The sequence below is a fragment of the Pterocles gutturalis genome, unplaced genomic scaffold (assembly GCF_000699245.1).
Source record: "Pterocles gutturalis isolate BGI_N339 unplaced genomic scaffold, ASM69924v1 scaffold23103, whole genome shotgun sequence".
In the NCBI taxonomy this organism is placed as follows: domain Eukaryota; kingdom Metazoa; phylum Chordata; class Aves; order Pterocliformes; family Pteroclidae; genus Pterocles; species Pterocles gutturalis.
Window position 1 is genome coordinate 21,531 of NW_010126223.1, and position 19,233 is coordinate 40,763.

General features: G+C 41.9%; 2 protein-coding genes across 2 annotated transcripts in view; one reads left to right on the forward strand and one right to left on the reverse strand.

The window, feature by feature from the left end:
• Positions 1–9,815, forward strand: part of LOC104465746 (centromere protein J-like) — a 31,157-nt gene extending 21,342 nt beyond the window's left edge. The window contains exons 11-17 of the mRNA XM_010078912.1: positions 2,675–2,789; positions 3,226–3,332; positions 4,556–4,654; positions 7,348–7,488; positions 8,197–8,281; positions 8,646–8,766; positions 9,647–9,815. Coding sequence (XP_010077214.1) covers positions 2,675–2,789; positions 3,226–3,332; positions 4,556–4,654; positions 7,348–7,488; positions 8,197–8,281; positions 8,646–8,766; positions 9,647–9,815 — 837 coding nt within the window. The remainder of the gene's footprint in view (positions 1–2,674; positions 2,790–3,225; positions 3,333–4,555; positions 4,655–7,347; positions 7,489–8,196; positions 8,282–8,645; positions 8,767–9,646) is intronic.
• Positions 9,816–13,221: 3,406 nt separating this feature from the next.
• On the reverse strand, positions 13,222–14,882 carry TTLL2 (tubulin tyrosine ligase-like family, member 2). Its single transcript, XM_010078913.1, is given in 2 exon segments — positions 13,222–13,274; positions 13,277–14,882. Coding segments are annotated over 2 exon segments (1,659 nt in total).
• Positions 14,883–19,233: the final 4,351 nt, after the last annotated feature.

The following is a 19,233-nucleotide window of genomic DNA, read 5'->3' on the forward strand; positions in this document are numbered from 1 at the left end:
ATGAGTTGCAGGTTTCCTGCCAGACATGGAACTCGGGATAGATGTTAGTGATTTCTATGAGAAAAGGCACATTCATTTGCAGAGGGAAGGGTTCTATTGAAAGGTATACTGATAACATTTCTTAATGTTCTTGTTGGAAAAGGTTCAACCAGGGTCAAAGGTACTTACTTCCAATCTTATTAGGTGGATTTTGCTGTCTAATCTTGCAAGGGATTTTGATGACCTTTGAGCATGTTATTTCCCTGTCTATGAATGTTCTTCCTGATCATTTACTAACTCTGAAGCAGGGAAGTATGAGTTCTGGGAATATGTAGACAGACCTTTGTAGCATTTGAATATTCACTGCTTAATCCATGAGTATTTGTTGGCTTTTCCCCAGCTTTTTTATGTTAGTGGGAATGCAAACTCTGTGACACAAACTGTGGTATTTGAAAGTTGCAAGAGTGCCTTATTTATGGGAATTGACAAATGAGAGATTTCCAGGACAGTTTCATTTATATCAGAATGATGAAGAACTGTAGGTACTAGCATCTGGGAGGAAAAAGCTCATTAGAAAATTTAAAGGATTATTGTTGAGCAGGAGGATCAAGGAGAACATAATATTTTTAAAGTTTCTCTGGTCTAGGTGGGCCCTGAGTAAAAACACATTCTCCTGCTCACTGCTGCCTGCCTGATAGCATAGATCTGTAGGACTGGAGGAACCTCAGGAGGTCACCTGGTCCCTCCTTTTGCCAAGAGCAGGATGAATGTCACTGATGGCTATTTAATCTGTGCTTCACTAGTTCCCCTGAGAAAGATCCAAAATGAGCTGGCATCTTCTGCCACCTACCTGTTCTTTTAGTTATGGAGTTTTACTTCAGAACTAAAATCCATCTTTCTTGTTGCCACCAGATAATCAGCTGATTAATTTTTATTCTGTTTTCACCAGAGATGGGAAACAATCGATCTACCTTGTGCATGTTGGAAGGCCATTTCTTCCCCCGACCCTGCAGCCCCTTTATATGAGCAATAGCTCGTGGACTTGGGCAAATGAAGCTGATAGCAAATATCTTCTTTCTGTGGACTGCTTACACTCACCTTCCCAAGCAGACCCTCTCCAGTGGGCAAGAAAGTTCAAAATCAAGAGTACCCACTACCATTTCCATGGGCTTTTTGAATGTTTCTGACCGTGATGTGCTTGCTCCTAGTCATTTATCAGCTCAATGCTTTAGAGATTCTTCTGCTATTTGTTCTGACAGACCCAGACACCATCCCTTGCCCTTTCTGGGACAACCTCAGCGATACGGGCAGTGAGACTATGCCTTTGTCTCATACTGACAAGCATTTCTATGTTAGGTTCAGTACCTTCATAAGGTTTGACTAGGTAAGAGTGCAGCCTCAGTTCTCCTGTCATACCAACATGTTTTCCTTGCAGCTGCCAACCCCTGGCAGTGTAAATCCCACATATCTCATGGTGGTCATGCAGGAATATTGTATATTTCCTCTTGTGTTCTGATCGAAGGTCTCCAAGAAAAATTGGGGAAGCGCTTTGGAGTAACAGTGACCTTTCCACTCTAAATATCTGCTGTAATTTGTTTGAAACCATTCACATCTTATTCCTCTTCTGTGGCTCCCATCTTTCTTGGGGTCCTAACAAGGCTTGTGTCAGCCTCGATTGATGGAGAGATATGAGAGCAAGGTGTAAAAAAGAGTGGACATCTGGCAGGTAAAAATCAACTCTCATGTGATATATTTTACTGGGGTCAGTTCAGTCGTGGTATCCCAGAGAGGGATAGCTTTCCTGCTCTTGGCAGGATGGTCAGGATGGAGGGATGAGAGCCTGAGACCAGCTGTTGGCCTTGAGCTATGCACCTTGGATTACCCTTGAGTTGCAATATTGTCCAAGTAAAGGGAAACGTGGGAAGTAAAATAAGACCCCCAAATAGAGAACGGTGTATAAAATATGTGTGTGTGTCTGTGTGCCTGTATGTATGCCCACATACACAAATAAACATTTTCCTAAAGGTTTTAAACAGTTAATGATGCACCTGTTGTAGAAGGATTTTTAATGTTATTCAGAGACGTTTATATAAACTTAATACAAATGTATTCAAACTTTTTAGGCAATAAAAAACTCTGTGCAAAGGGCTGATCCTTTGAGATCAGTGACAAAGGAACATGAAGAAAAGAAACCATCTAACTGCTCCCTTGGCAGAAGCACAACACCGACTGGCAGGAGGACACCTCACCAGGGAAGACTGACACCTTTTGAACAAGAAAAAGTAAGTCAGTAGCAAGGTCTATTTAGACTGCCTTTGTTGTCTTTTTACAGCGTTGTTCATAAGCTGGACTGGGATCCTGATTAGACCCAATCATCAAAACCCATCGTAATGAGACAGGTCACGACAGGAAGACAGGATTTGGATCAATGAGGTGCATGGCCAGGCACGGGCATGGCTGCGATGCAACCTGACGTGGACCAAGAATGGGAGCTGCTGGAATGCAGCTCCCAAGAGAAGGGACAGGGCAAGGGGATGGGGGGGACGGTCCTCTCTGAGGCTTCTTCCAGCTCCTCCATTCCTGTCTCTTTCACTCGACTCCTGGAAAGGGGAAGTGCACTCTGGCCATGTCACTGATAGCTCCCATGTTACAGTGAAGCGTGGCTGTATGTCAGGGTCTCTCCATTTTGCTTCAGGTTGTATATCAACCCTCTGTTACTGGGAGAAGAACAGAAGACAGGAAATCACCTGGAGCTGTCTCGCATCTGAGTGGTGGTTTTAAGGAGCCTAACTCATCTTCCTATGTAAAAGGTAAGATTTGTGGGAACTTTCTGCCTGCTTAGAGTGTTCTGCAAAGGACTAGGAGACACTGCTCCCCAGCTCCTGGCTCACAGGCAATATGTTGTCACTAAAACTCTCCTGTGATTCTTTCTAAGAATCTTTCTAAAAATTATGAAATTTATATTTTTCAAGAGAGGGAGAGCAGATTGTGCTGTTCCCTGCTTACTCACCGAGTTTGTTGTTCTGGAACCCCAGGTGGGAGAAGTCTGCACTTCACTTTGGTCCAGGACACAGCACAAGCTGATGTGCAAGCTGTTAGCAAACATTATCAGTATAAGCAGCAATGTGTTGCAAGAATCTGAGAGCCAGCATCTTTAAAAAACCTTCTGAGCTAGGTATGGAAACATGTGATTCAGCAATTTTCACATGCTTTTGATGACCCCTTTTACTTTGCTTTTTCTTACAGGCAGGTCTTTGCCCATTTCAGATAGCTCAGAAGACATGCCCTTCTCACATAACCACAGCAACAACACTTGCACATTTGCACTCTGCAGTAACAATGAAGAAACGGAGGTATTTCACCATGTAACTCTCTAAAATAATTCAGTGATTCTGTGATATTAGTTTTCATATAAAGCATGCTAACTCCCATTCAGCTGGGAGCAATACTCTTCTGGGTTTATTTTCTTGCCTCTGCTCATAAGTACACTCTTTAAAACAATATTGCAATGGCTTGCAAATAAGATAGTAGATTTTTTTATCTAGATGTTCCTGCACAACTGTTGGACATGAACAGATTCATGTTGCTATTTAACATTTTCATTTCCTCTCAGGAAGAAGAGACTCTTAACCTTAAAAAGACAGAAAAATCGCTAAAACCTCAGAGTAAAGTGGCTTCTGTGACCACACACAGGAGAAGTGGCATAACTGCATATGACAACAAAGTATCTACAGACAGTTCTCCTGTTTTTCTGGATGCTGAATCAAAGGTTTAAACAACTTATTATTCTGGCTCTTCTACGATCAGCAACTGTCTTCTTTCCATTTGTGAACTGAAATAGAACACACCAAGGAAAAGCAAATCTTCCACTCCTATTTCCTATGCTATGCAGCGGACACAGAGCTTTAGCGATGGATCTGGCAACTTCAGGCACTGTGTTCACAGCTTTTTACTGGAGCAGATAATTGCCCTGTGGGGAGCAGTACTCCCTCTTCCTTTGGATCCCACCATTCAAAATACACCACATCTCCAAACTGTAATTAACATCAGCCAGTAACTGTTCTGGATGCTATGGTGCCAGAGGTCAATTAACTTAAGGACCCAGTGCAGAGAGCACTCCTTGTAATGGTAAATTCGGTGGGTAACATCCTGAATAGCCCTTAGTTACATAGTTAGCATTACCTACAGTTAACATCCCTGTAATTTGTTTTGAAGAGTGCAGCTAGCTAATACAGGCACCTCACTTTGCAAATCAGTAACCCACTATTCAGAGACAGTTCTGTTCCTTCTTCTTGTGTTTATTCTCTCCACTTCCTATAGTGCAGTTTGGCAAGAATGCACTCTTGTCACCTCATTTTTGGACTTTATGCTATCTTTTGCTTTGCAAACTGAAGTTTTGTGCAACATTTCTAGTTATGTCTATTCATTACAAATAGGCGATACCAGAAAAAAGGGCAGCTCTCCTCTGTGTGTGTGAAAGTAAATACATTTTTTGCACAGTTGATTAAAATTATTTTCATTAATTTTAAAACATTTATTTTTACATAATACTGACTGTGATGTTTTCGTAATACAGCCTCCAAAATCAATATTATCTAGAAGGTCAATGTTACATCAAGAAAGAAGAAAAAGTGAGGAAGAGGTGCAGCAAAAAATAGAGTATCGCGATGGAAAGGTGAGATAAAATAGGATGTAAAAATACTTGAAGAGATCACCAATAGGAAGTCACTACTTCAAGTAACCATAGACAATTATGCCTCCAATTAAGTGTCTGTTCCTTAAAGAAGAGCTGAAGTGTGAAGTTCACACCATGAATGGTAGGAAATATGTTTAGCGGATGGGCTGGAAATCAAGTAGCCAAATGATTTTCTTACCTCCCACACAGCTTTGCTCTATGACTTTGACCAACTCCTTTTTGTTTCAGCGACCTCATTTGTGGGCTGGGAGGAATGATATACTTACCGTTAGAAATGGAAAAGTGGTAGTGAGGTAGTGATGGTGTTTTGTGGTGCAAGATTAAAGGCCATTGTTTTCTTTCCTTGGAAGCGAAATCTAATGGCAGTGAGCCATTGTGGGAGACACCACTTGTGGGAGAAGCCTTTCATCATACACAGCTGGCTACACCTGCAGTAGCATCAGTGGTACATTGACTGAGTTGTCAATTCTGGATAAGGTTTTTGGCTAAAGTTAAGACAGTAATGCAGTTTCTGTGTCTGGGCTTCTCTTCTGACCCTACCAATGCAGGTGTTGATTAATGAAACGATGAACAGTCATAGAAATGGCTTTTGCAACGTAACAGTTGTTCAGAGAATACTGGTTTGAGATGATAATTCTTTTATAGCTAATGCTGAGATGGGCTCTGCGAAAGCTTCTACCAATCACAATTCCCTCTTCTAGAGGTAGCAAATACAATATCTGTTGGTTTGATCCTCGAAAGAAAACTAATTGTGAAAAAAAGTTCACTCTGACATTTTTCCTGCACTGCACACCAAAACCCTACAGCCCTACAACCTCCCACACTGCACTCACAAACCCTGCACCCCCCGAACCTCCACACTGCACTCACAAACCCTGCACACCACCGAATCCCCAACACCCCCCGCACCTCCAAACCCTGCACCTCCTGAACACCCACACTGCACCCCAAACCCTGCACCCCCCCGAAATCCCACACTGCACCCCAAAAACCTGCACCCCGCCCAGGTGGGCTGGACTTTCTTGTGCAACTAGAGAGAGAGGTCAAAATGGGGACTGATACCTTTAGGAAGAGATAACTCCCCTCCTTTAAACTACGTGGACTTCTTGTAGCAATGCCTTTTGTCATAAGTAAGTATAAGAACATCTTTCCATTATGAACTAGTTAATGGTTAAATAAAATCATTTCTAAAACCTAAAATCTTGCCCTCAATAATCATTATAATGCCTGCTTGGGGAAATACTGCATTTCTCTTCCCCCAGGTTATTTTTTTTTGTTTAGTTGGTTGGTTTTTTGGGGGGGTTTTGGGCTTTTTTTGGGGGGGTTTTTTGGTTGGGATGTATTCCCTTTTTGTGGAGAGTCTGATAAAATTGGAATCACATGGCAGAGCTATGTTGCATCTTCTGGTTGGCTTCTTCTTTGGACTTCACCAAATAAATTCTGTTACGGGTTTTGATATATGCTGAACAGAACCAGCTGTCATAGTAATTCCAGGAAAATTGATTAACCAGAGGCTGTGCTAGGTATGAAGTCTTATTTGACCAATGTATTGTTTGTAGAAAAGCACACTGGTTTTGGTTGTCTAGAGCTAATTTTCTTCTTAGTAGCTGGAATAGCGCTGTGTTTTGGATTCATTACGGGATTTAGAATGAGAAGAAACCAAGGATGTTTACAACTTCTCATTTTTTGCTAGTGTGCAGGTGCACAAGAAGCTGGGAGGGAGCATAGCCAGAGCAATTAATCCAAACTAGACAATGCCATACTGAGTCATACTCAGTATATTAATGTGGGTCAGCTGGGAAGGTAATTGCTCTCTTCTGGGATCGCAGTTTCAAGACTTTCTTTGCTTCAAGATCACTTGCTGGGAACGGGCTGGGCCATGGTCAGCAGGTGGTGAGCAGTTGCACTGAGTATCACTTGTTTGTATATATTATAATTATCATTATTATAGTTATTATTTTTAATTTTATTTCAATTATTAAAGTGTTCTTACCTCAACCCACGGGACTCCTTATCTTTACCCCTCCAATTTTCTCCCCCACCCTCCAGGACAGGAGAGAGAGAGAGGTGCATGGTGTTTGCCACTGACTGGGTTTAAACCATGAGGTATTATTGCCCCCCTGTTGTAAAGAAGTTTTGAGCAATTTTGCAGCTCTCTGCACGCAGCCACATTCATTTCTGTAGTTCTGAATGTCTCTACAGGGTTATGTTAGTTGGAATATATGTCAGCAGTCTGTGTTAATACACCAAGTTCAGTCATTTCGGTTCACACAATCCAGAACCAGGGTCTCTTGAGTGACTTGTGTGGAAGGTGTACCAGCATATATGACATGAGTACAGACAGTAACTCACTGAAGGTGGTCAAGGAAAAACCTGAATGGCTTCCCTATTGCCACACAGGGCTGTGTGTCTTACCTCGCCTAACAGAAAAACAAGGTGGTGGGGTGGGAACTTGGGCTGAGTGCTAGAAATAAGTTCATTTTGTGAAAAGAAAATTCCTTTAGGCCTCTTTTACACCCAAATGAGGAAACAGTAACGTACCTGTGGTGCAGAGATAGCTTTTGAAATACAAAGACATAGTGTGACTTACTACACGCTCCAGTTTAATTGGAAGGTTGTGCGATGTTAATTTCTTTGACTTCATTTACAATAGATGCTCTATGTGTTTTCAGGTAGAAGAGGTGCTTACTGATGGACGTCGAATCATCACTTTCCGCAATGGTACCAAAAAAGAGATCAGTGCTGATAAAAGGATGACAACGATCAGCTTTTTCAATGGAGATGTAAAGAAGATCATGCCGGATCAAAGAGTGGTATGTAACTTTTTTTTCTACAAGGAAAATGAAATGATTAAGCGATTTTCCAACAAGGTCCTATCATTTATCTTGATCTATCAATTCTGTGAGAAATGGATGAGGAAGGGTGTTGGTTTAACAATGCCGAGTGGTGAAACTGCTTCATCTACAAGGACAAAATAGGAAAGGGACTAAGGTGAACAGTCAGAGGAACAAAGGGGTAGTTGGCCAAGAAGACTAAAGGAGACTAAAAGAAGGCCAAGTGCAGGCGCAGCCATCTGAAGCAAGGACTGGTTTTTTATATATTTGTAGGATAGGTAGCATAGGGAGTTCTTCCCTCTTGGCACTATGTAAACATAAATAGTTAACAATAATGTGAGCTAGAGTGGAAAAAAAGGAGGCCTTGGCAGCAGTGGGACTATTTTAAATTAATAGTGCATGGATGGGAGCCAAAGCAAAGAGGTGGGAAGATTATTTTCATGCGTGCACTGTTCTCTTGTATGCTACAGAGATGAAAGTAGCATTATCCACACACAGCCGTGAGGAGGGGGGTGAATGAGAGGAAGGAACAGCTATGCAAACATAGCTACTTTTATGGATGCCAGATACAGAAAACGACTTTGAAATGACTTTTTAAAGATGCCTTATTTTTAAGCACATTGTTATGGTTGAATCTCCTTATGCAAATACTGTGAACATGCTGCAAACACTTAATTCTCCTTCCAGATTTATTATTATGCAGATGCACAGACAACCCACACGGCTTATCCAGATGGCCTGGAGGTGCTGCAGTTCCCTAATAATCAGATAGGTATACAAGAGCTCATACACGTGAACTACATGTGCAGGAAAGTTTCAGTTATGAAAGTGTCATCTGATTCTGATTCCAGCAGATTCAGTATTTGCTTTTCATTTTGCATTGTCTTTGCATTTCGCTTCCAGTATGATCCATCACTTTACTGCTCAGTTTCCTCCTACAAATAAGAGATAATAATGAGATGTAAATGCATCTCTTATAATTTTTATTCTCTGATTATTTGATTCTTTAATTTCTCTGGCAGTATATTGCATATAATTTCCATCCTCGCTACAATGTCCAAAAAAATCTGATCTAGCTCTGTGTAAAGCAACACGAAAGAATACTAGACAGACTTTTTACATCTTCTTTTCCACAGAAAAACATTATCCTGATGGCACACAAGAAATCATGTTCCCAGATCACACAGTGAAATGCCTCTATAGTGATGGAATCAAGGAAACCTTTTTCCCAGATGGTACAGTAGTAAAAGTAGAAAAGTAAGTCTCGTGTTATTGACAGGAACCAGGCGTTGAACACAGGTACAATGATACTGACATTTACAACTGTGGTTGGATTCTGCATTGCTGGGAAATTTACAGATGAAAGGAGAAAGGATTTGTAAGATAACGACGGTTTTGCTATAATGTGGCACTGAAAATTGTTCACTTCCAACTTGGGTGATATGTGACCATTTATCACTGGAAAACTGACTGAAATTTTCCTCATCTAGTTCCATGTAACTTTACACTGGGTTGCTGGGAGATAACCAGTTGTCTGTGTTAACAGTGTAGGCACCAAAGGACTTAGGATGAGGGCTCCTGAGCTCTGTTCCTAGATCTTAGGCAAGGCTCTTCATGTGTTATCTCTCTATTCCTCCATATAAAATGAGGAAAAACAACAGCAGCACCTTCTTACTTGTGCTACTTCTGGGCTTAGGGAAGATCCTGTTGTAAAATAGATTTCCTGCTTTGAAAATGCCTTGAGATCTCTGCACGAGGAAGTCATGTAAAATGCAGACCTCATCATGCGTTAGGTATTATACTATGTACTGAAGTACCTTTGTATTGAAATCTTAGTGTGAGATCGCATCTCTAATACCATCCTACGTAAATTCTGAGGTGAATTATAACCTATCTGAGAAAGTTTCCCTTTGACATTAAGAAACGTGTAGATGTGGTGCTCAGGGACATGGGTTAGTGGGTTGGGTGGTGTTGGGTTGATGGTTGGACTTGATGATCCTTGAGGTCTTTTCCAACCTTAATGATTCTGTGATTCTATGATTTTCCACTTTCATTGTGTCACATTAGACAGCTCAGTGAGATAGGTTAATGACAGACAGTGCCTTCTCATCACTTCATTCATTGCTATTCCTTTCAGGAACGGAGATAAAATAGTGGCATTCAGTAACGGCCAAAAGGAGATTCACACCGCGCAGTTCAGGAGGCGGGAGTACCCAGACGGCACAATAAAAACTGTGTACTGCAACGGCAGACAGGAAACTAAGTACTCCAAACTCTCGGGTAATATCATCCTAGATAAGAAGTGATCCCCTCAAAGGGATGCACTGTACGTAAGTAGCTCAACCCCTTTCCTTGGCAGGTCAGAACTGTTAGGAAGACTTAAGCCTCGCAAAAATTAACGGATGGACCTATAGGGCTGAAATTTACTTTGGCTCAGTGACTGCTGCTTAGTTTGGAATAACCTTACCCGAATGAAATGCCTCTTGAGTGAGACTTGAAGGAGATGCAGTCTTGCCTTCTTTGTGTGTGTAACATTAAAATAAATGCACACAGTACTTCTCATCGAAGTGTTTGTTTCATGACACCGATCACACTTTTCCTCGTTTTTTCACTAGCTAGTTACAAAAGTGACTACAGTTAAGGAGCACGGCATAAGAACCTCAAGTCTACAAAGCTTTTCAAATTTCAGTTCAGTGCTGCCTTATGCTGACTAAAACAAATCTGCGTTTTTTGGTGGTTTTTTTTTTTGGGTTTTTTTTTTTTTTTGGTGGAAGTGATTAATGTTTTCAGTTTGGTTAGGCTCTTTGGAGCAGAAGATCTCAGCATGTATCAGGAATTACCATGAGCTGTATGTTAGACCAAAACCTGAGCAGGAGCTGAGTGAACAGTCACATCTCTGGACGTCCCTTCCAACCTGAATTATTCAATAATTATATTATCATAATCTAAGAACTCTGTCTTGTGCATTTAAAGACAAGATGTAATGTTCATTCCACCCTGGTCATTATTTGGATGAAACAGCCCTTTGTTCTTCCTCCAGCGGTCTTTCCTCAGACTCTGTGTTGCTGTGTTTTGAATTAATCTTTGCCACTACTGCCTTTATTCTTCCAGTAGTGCAAAAATATTTCTGGTGAGTCAATCTCTCCAGTTTTAAGGCTCTCTGGATGGCACTTGATACCTAGGGGGATTAATCATTTATCAGATGCTGCTTTCAGCTGCCTTCCCCAAAGACTGCCTGTCCATTATCTGTCTTGAATTTTTCCAAAGCACTGAAGCATCTCCTCTGTAGAGCTCAGCTCATTACCTGCCCATTGACTGAGAAGACCAATTATCTCCTCAAGGCCTTCAGGTTCCTGTAGCAACAAACACACTTGCATAGCATACTGCTTTAGCTTTTTCTCACACCTAAGTGCAAAATAATTGCAAGATTATGGAATTGCTCTTTCTTCTCTACAGTTTCTAGTGGGTCAGACTGTGGACAAATCACCACTCAAATTACCGCACATCTTTGGAAGAAGACTGAATAGAGCAAGAAGTGTTGCTAACATTGATCATACATATGCTGCGATTTATGAATTTAATTATGATGCCCTGAATATCCATGCAGCTTGATGTCAGTGATAACAAAACTGCATTGTTTCTCCTTTACTCCTGTGTAACAAAGGAACAGTTTAGAAACCTGTGGTTTTCACTATGGAAATATTTAATATATTTTATATGTTTTGTAAAAGGAAACTCTAATTAAAAGAAATCCAAGATATCATTCTTTTCCATGTGTTTCACTAAGAATTTCAGTTCAGTGCTGCCTTATGCTGACTAAAAGAAATCTAGGTGGGTTTTTTTTGGTTTTTTTTTGTTTTTTGTTTTGTTTTTTTTTTTTTTTTTCTCTGTTAAGCTTCATAAAAAATGTGATTAAAGTTTTCAGTTTGCCTGGGAAACTAGATGTGACACTAACCTTTTGTAAAGGACCACTGTTTTTGTTCCCAGGAATTCCTTTTAACAAAAGGTCCCTGTTCTGCAGTTAATATGCTGACATTCTCTTTGTTTCTATACTAACACAGAAAAAAAGGCTTTGTTTGCAGCTTTTAGCCTTAAATCACTGTTTGCCATTCAACAACCTGTGTATATAATCACTTCTAATGGTAAATTAAATAAGGAACAATTTTGTTTGTATGCTGCTTGCTCCTTGCTTTATTAAGCACTCTCTACTGTACTTGTAGGAAGCATTCTGATTCTGGAATATTTAGGTCTGCGATCTTGCACAGGTGTAACATATGCATGCAAGTCAGTCTCTAAACTGTGTGCATGCAGAGGTGTGTGTGTACAAACACCTCGCTAATATGTGCATTCACCTTGTTAGCTCCTGCTCACAGGGAGGTTGTAATGGTAGGTAAGTATTCTTGGTTCTGCTATTCCTGGTTCAACTTTCTGGCAAAACAACGGCAAAACTTTAATTGGAGAAGTCAAAGGGTGAGACTACTGAGGATTTCACAGTACTTTTGCCAACCTGTGTGGGTCCATCATTTTTACCAAGTCATGTTTTTCAAGTAATATTTTGTAGTGTAAAAGCAAAGGCATTATTGAAATAAGGGGCACAAATTTGGTTTGAAAAGGAAGAGACAGAAAAACCCCTACGTAAATGACAAGCTCTGTCAGGTCTGTTATAACTGGGAGTCCTTCACAGACCAGTTATGACACATGCCACATTATATTTCTCAGGCTGATTCTCATGCTCTGGCTCCTCTACCTTCCACTTGCATTAGTTAACCTGAAGCAGTAACGGCTCTACCTAGTCCGTTGTTGTAAGAACACAAATAATCCAATTTAAGTGTGATTACGTATTTACTTAAACTGGAGCAATACACATCCCTCCTTTACTATGGTTTTTGTCCTAGAGGGTTTAGTGAACAGCTTTGTGAATCCTTCAGGGAGACGGAACACAGCTGGGAACCCCCACTTCTTGACTTTACACAGGTTTTCTGGCATTAGCAGAAGCATGCTACAGCCAGGTTTTGGCCTCAATTTTGATTCAGATTTAGAATATGCTGTGACTTCTGAACAGGGTTATTTCCCTTCAGACACCTGGGGGCAGCAAAAATGTACAAGGGAAAGGCAGCGTTTTGACCATCAGCTCAAATGCTTCAGTGCAGTGTTAGTATTCTTCTGTGCACAGCTGATCACCAAAGTACCATTGCAAGCAAAACCAAGCTGCCTAACCACTGTACACATCAGGTGGCTAATCAAGAGTCTGTGAGAGAGAGGTTTGATCCAGTCTGTTGAACGTTCACCAGATTCTTCAAAAACCCAATAGTTTTGTGTCATTCATATTACCTGTACCTTTGTAAACTGAGTGCATGTTGAATGCTCCCTGGTGTAAAGTGAACAGTTTTTCAAGTCACAAAGTCCCCTTAGTTAGGAAAAGGAGCAAAGATCGCTGAGAAAAATAATAAACAAAGACTGGCACTTCTGAGGATGTTTGGAGAACTGTAATTCTCTATTTTTATTCTGGGATTACATTAATATTGCAAGAATTAATTTTAAAAATTGGTTAATTTTAAAAAATAACCTCTCATGGTAGTTGCTAAATTATAATTTTAAAATTGTGTAGTTTTTTGAGACATCTCTCTTTCTAATAAAATTGCAGTGTACATCTACCTCCTTCCAGCTAAAATTATCGTTTATGGTGTGTCTATATAACCTAACACCACGAAGTTACACAGAAGTTAAATCGCCTGCGCTTTTTGTTGTTTTCTGCTGTTTTGATGCTGTTTGCTCACTAATTTGTTCATTTCCTTTATGATGCTCTTTATATCTGTCCCACCCCTGGAAGCTTGAAGTGCAGCTTCATTGAAAGGAAAAATAAGGACAAAATCTCCTACACGGGGGACAGGCCTCTGGTCTTTATCAGAGAGGAAATAGGGGCGTGTGGTTAACCTGTAGTTGCAGAAGTCAGGTGTTGGCAACAAGCGGCTGAGTTGGGCAGACTCCCGTGGAGAATGCCCAGCTCCTGCAAGTCGTTCTTTTTTAGCTTCAGCTTTTGCTTGGGAGGGTGTCTGTGGCGTGTTCATCCTTTCCCGCAGCAGGGAAGTCAGTGTTTTTCTTGGATGTGCTCTGGCAGCTTTCTTGGTCAGGGTAGCCACCTTATGAGCTGATCCTCTCACAGCCTGCAGGGCAGGTTGTACAGAAGAAGCAGAAGGACATTTATCCACTTTTTGGCAAGTGAGTAAGCCATGAGTCTCCTCCGTGGCACTCTCACCAGCTGTGCTCCAGGGCACCCGCCTTCTGCCAGCCTTTATCCCAACCACTTGGTTTTGCCTGAAAGAGTCAATCTGCTTGTAGTTCAGCAGTTCAACAACATCATGAAGAAGTTTTCTTTTCACAGTGTCGTCAATGGAACAGTCTAAACACAAGGCTGGGTTGTAGTTGACTTCTAAAAGCCATGGCTTGAATTTGTCATCAATCAGGATGTCAAAGCCAAAGAGCTCAAAGCAGTTGGAAGCCACAGGTAAGGGGGTTACAGCAAGCAGGGTGAGAATCACTATGTTATTGATCTTCTGCCAGAGGACCATGTCATCAACCCCAAATATTCGAAGGTAAGAACGAAACTTGCTGAATGTCCATTTACAGCCACAGCCAATCCCTTCTTTGTATTTTCTATATGAAGCTCCGTTTTTGTTGATGCTGGTGTTTGTTAGGTGGGCATAGACATTGTCCAGAGAACCGAGGTCAAACTTTTCAGTGGCAAACCTCACCAGTCCTTCTTCATAAGTGTAAATTGTGAGGGGGCAAAAACTGGTGACACACACATAAAGGCGCAGATCCAGTTTATACCCTGAAATGAGCAAGGGGTTGCTAATGTACTTCTGCACAATGACTGTACAGTCATATACTAAGTCTTTAATGTCTTGGAAAATTTGTATGCCTCTTCCACGGGAGAGATCCACAGGCTTGCAAATCCAGTAGCAAGGTCTTCTGCCTATTGACTGTCTCTCCTTTCTGTATTCTGCTATAAACTTGACATAGTCATTGGGCATGATGAATGCCACTGGACTAAATTCATACAGAGCTGATCCATATGATCCTTTCATACGTTTCAGATGCCTTGCCAAGTAGTCTTTTCTGGTGATCCGGACAGCTTCTGGGTAGTGGTTGAGTCTCTGCCATGGTTTAATGCTGTGGTGGTCTGTCAAGCGGAAAGGTGAGTTCCGCCAGTACAGGTTCCAGTCTGCGTCGTCTTGAGCCTTTTTGTCAAATTCAGTCCAGCCACATTGCAGTAAAACCTCACGGACTATTGCAGGGACATTCTCATGGAGACGGAACACCAACGGCCTCAAGATATCTCTTGTATCATAGTCATCTGCCATCATTTCCATTTTACTGGCTGAAAGAAAACAGAATCACCATGAAGGAAACAATGAAATTACTGTTACAGATCATGCTGGCAGTCACCACCTTCACTGTATTCTTAATGCCTGTCACTCTCAATATATTCCCAAAGCACGTTGCCACTGTGTGTCTCTGTGGTCCACAACTGAGAAGTCAAAGGCTGTGTTTAAGCTGAGAGACACGTAAAAGGGCATCAATTCCAGACAGCTGTTAAGGCAGCACAAAGCACTGACTGCTGCAAAGTTCTATCTCTCCACGCTTTTTTACTTTTTCTTTGAGGTAGCTTACTGCAGCAGTAGTTATCCCAAAGCTTTTGTAATTCTTGGATACTTTGCCTTTCGGGGTTTTTGCACCTGCCTTCAGCCTAATGGCCATAACTTTGCCTAGTAAGACTTACTTTGCACTTCTGCATTACTGAGACATTCTGCTAACTTAACATGTTGCTGTGCTCTGAGCAAACTCTCTTGGTTAAGATTATAAAGCCCAATGCAAAACCAATGGTAGACAGTAGGAAAATGCTTGGTGATTCCAACATTCTTTTCCTCCTCTGACATATGCCCATTTAACACACTGATAACCTTCTGTTAATCCTCCAGTGAGCTCCTCCCCAGTTCCTGAAGACCAGGGCACATTCTCATCTCATCGCTTTCCTCTCAAGAAAATAATGTTCCATAGAAATGTATGTAGATTCTGAATGAAATACTGTTTCCCACTATCTATAGTGGGAGTAGATGATGGTCCCCATCTATTTTCACGGGTAAGATAAACCAGCTATCTTACTGGCTGGTGGCATCATGGTCAAAAAGTCCCATGGACCTGTAGATTTGAGAGTGTTGCTGTTTCTCACAGTTTTAATTTCCTGAAACCCTACGGAGCTGCTCCCTGAGGATGTTCCATGTTTGGAATAGAGAGCGTCTTGGACAAGAGAAGAGCCTTTGTGCTGAGGACCATTCTGACACAGCATTAACATACCGACCTCCACCTCCTCGCAGCAAGCAAAAGAAATACAAAGTGGGCAGGACATGTGCTAGACAAGACTCCTTCACATCCTATTACTAGAGTGACACCCTTGTTCTTTCTTTTCAGGTTGAGTTTTAGACTCCAGAAAGCGTAGCCTCTGCCTTCCAGACAACTACAGAAACAAAGAGAACATGTCACACCTGGGAGTACTCAATGCAATGTACAGCTGAATTGGCCAGGAATGCTTTTTTGTGGAAAAATTACAATTTATTGAAATGGAGAGCTTTTTTCCAAAGAACGAAAGTAATCTTTTGCCAGCTTTCTTATTTCACTTGAATCTTCTTGTTTTGAAATTGTCAGAATATCTCATTTTGATTTCTTTAAAAGACAATGGTTCAGAAAGACTTTAAAAAATGCTAATTTAGTTTAAAAACCAAAAGCCCAAATGTGAAATGAAATGCTTTACCATTATCAAAATGTAAATTAACATAATTCAAAAGTTTTGCAAGTCACAAAACAGCTTAAGATTCTCATTATTTTATCTGAATGGGAAAAACAATTCAAAAATTCTTGCAGGATGAAAAATCGTGTTTCTCTCTCTACTGTGACATTTGGTGACTCTTTCATATGATGTCCCTATGTCTTGGCTCCCCGATGCATTTTGCTGCTGCTAACGGGCTCTGAGGGGTAACCGCAGAGCAGTCACAGAGCTCTTCTACAAGGGGTGTTGTGGAGTCTGTAACAAGTGCGTTACAACGCAGAGAGCAAAGCCAGGAGAGTCTCAATGGGGGCTTGATGGGAGGAGGGTTTTAGAGAAGGGTCCAGGAAGTATTTCAAGGAGGCTGGGAAGCAGGACAGTGGTGTTAGAAGTATATGGCTACTTTACCATAGGACTGTAGTGTGTAGCTTAAAAATAGCCCTGGACCATCTGATATCCTGCTATGAGGGAATGACTGCCTAAAAATGATCTGAAGCAAGCTTTGGTCCAGGATGTGAGGAATGAGCCTCCTATCGGAAAAGGACTTTGGAGTTCATGAACGGGCTGAGATTGTGGCCAAAATTTGAATTTCTGTATACAATGACTTTCTATATTCCGAAGTATCATGTAATTCTGTATTCCAATAGAAATATGCATATTAATATAAATTAGCGATGTCTTACAGTCAGACTTACAGTACCCTTCCACCTCAGGTTCAAATCAGTGTTGGAAGGGAGCAAGATCTAAACTGCGCTGGGATTATTTCTCTAAATCCCCTTAGAGATCAGAGATTGCCTCCCTGTGTGGACTGCACTTGACTTCTCCTTAGTGACAGCTTTCCTTGGGTGAGGGGTTTACAGGGAACAGAAGAGAAACATGGTAATTAGGTACTAAAGTGCTGTCGTGATGTAATAGGACTTCCATAAAATACCATGTCTGGCTGTGTATCTTGCAGTCAGTGCTTCTTTTCAGACCCCAGGAAGTTTGAGGGCTTGCTGCTGAGCCTGCACACAAACCTAATGTGGTGGTCCCAGGAAATGTTTGTTATCTCTGCTTCTGTTTTCTTTCCTGGAAGTTCTTTTTCCTGTCTGCTTATTAAACAGCACTATGTCACAAGCTAAAACAAACAAACAGCTATACAAAACTAATAAGTTTTCTAGTAGCTCGTTCAAATCCTTAGACAAAGATTATTAAAATTAAGAAAAAAAAAAGATGTAATTGAAAGTAGCCATGCCAAGCATTTGAATAAGTCAATTTACAGACTGCAGTTAGCTTAGTCTTTTCTGCATTGCTCAACATTGTTACCAGCATTGTTTCAGTGAAAGGCACTGTTGTTCATGGATCCAGCGCACGGTAAACTGCGCCATCATGGTCTCTGCTAGGTAATAATAAACTAAGCTGTTAGCAATGTCTGAACAATGAAGTCTTCTTCGGTGCTTTATTCATGTCAGCTTGTATTAATGGAACATCTTTCATACCTCTGGCATACAGGGAGCAGTTTACAGGAAATTGGCTCACCAAGCCTAGATGTGACAAATGCCACCTTCAAATTTCCTGGTAATTAAGTGTAAAGAAAATCAAACATTTTAACTAACAAAGAACACCTACTGGCTTTTACAGAAGTCACATCGTAGAAGCGGAAGCTCTTGAAGTGCAACTATGAAACAGTAACTCTAGGCTAAGGCATTGGTTTAAATGAATGACCACAAATTTCACTCATGTTACTCCATATAAACGTGTGCCCAGATGAACACCCATCTCTTCATTAGCCAGCATTCCCAGAGGGCCCTGTGTTCAGCCCATTCCTTAATAACTTGTAAACCCACCCACGTGTTTGCAGACACTCTTCCACAATGCAGAAACTGCTACAGCTCTCTCTGACCGTGCTCAAGTTTAACACTTACCTACCGCTGTTACCGACGGGCACCCAGAAGTGGAGACCTTCCCCCTGGGCAGAGCAGGACGCTGTCATCTGTGACCTCACGGCTCCACAGCCACGCAGTTGCCCCGATGCCACGGCAGCAGACCCCGCGCTGGCGTCCCCGCAGAAGCACTCACAGTCGCTCCCTTTCACGCCTACGGGAGGAAACACGATCCTTAATGGTTAGGTAGTAAAAATGTGTGTTTGCAAAGCTCGTGTGGAATGTGTAATTAAACTCAGCAAACAAACTGTCTCTAAGCCCTCAGGGCCACAGACCATAACGTAGGTCCGGCAGCTGCCTGCCTTGGGATTTAGTTGTAGAAATCACCATTTTAATTATTTCTTGAGGTGACAGTTGCTGTCTGGTACACCATCCAGGGTCGCCCCATCTGTCCCAGGCTGCACAGGCCCCTCCTGTACCTCTTGCAGACGATGGGCGCAGGGCTGAACCCTCCATAAAACCACCACCATAGCGCACACTCCGCCAGCACCGAGACACTGCCACCGGCATCAAACATCTGAGCAAAATTAGTTAAAGCCACGGGGGCTGGTTATACTGCAGTGGGGGCCCAGCTGAGCCCCTGCACGTCTCCCACCTCCTGTGCATGTGTCTGAGACCCTCCAGCTGCTTGGACCTTTGGCTCATACGGTGAGACACCATGATATTCCGTGCCTTGTGAAAGCAATTACTTACTGTGTCAATATCAATTACTTGAACCTGGCTATCTGAGGCTGCAAATGGGCTCGCCAACACCTACACCCTGAAGAGAGACCGGTGTGTGACCCAGCCTCAGTCCCTGAGGTGTCTGGAAGACATGGGTCAGCCATCCTTTCTTGCAGCCTCTCCTCCTGTCTGGCATAGGTGGTCCCTCACTCGGTGTCCTCATTGCCTGCAGTGTCCCATGGCTGTCCCTTGTGAAGGTGTGACCCTCCTGTACCTCTAGGGAACTGCAGTTTGGGACTGAGGATCCCAGGGAAC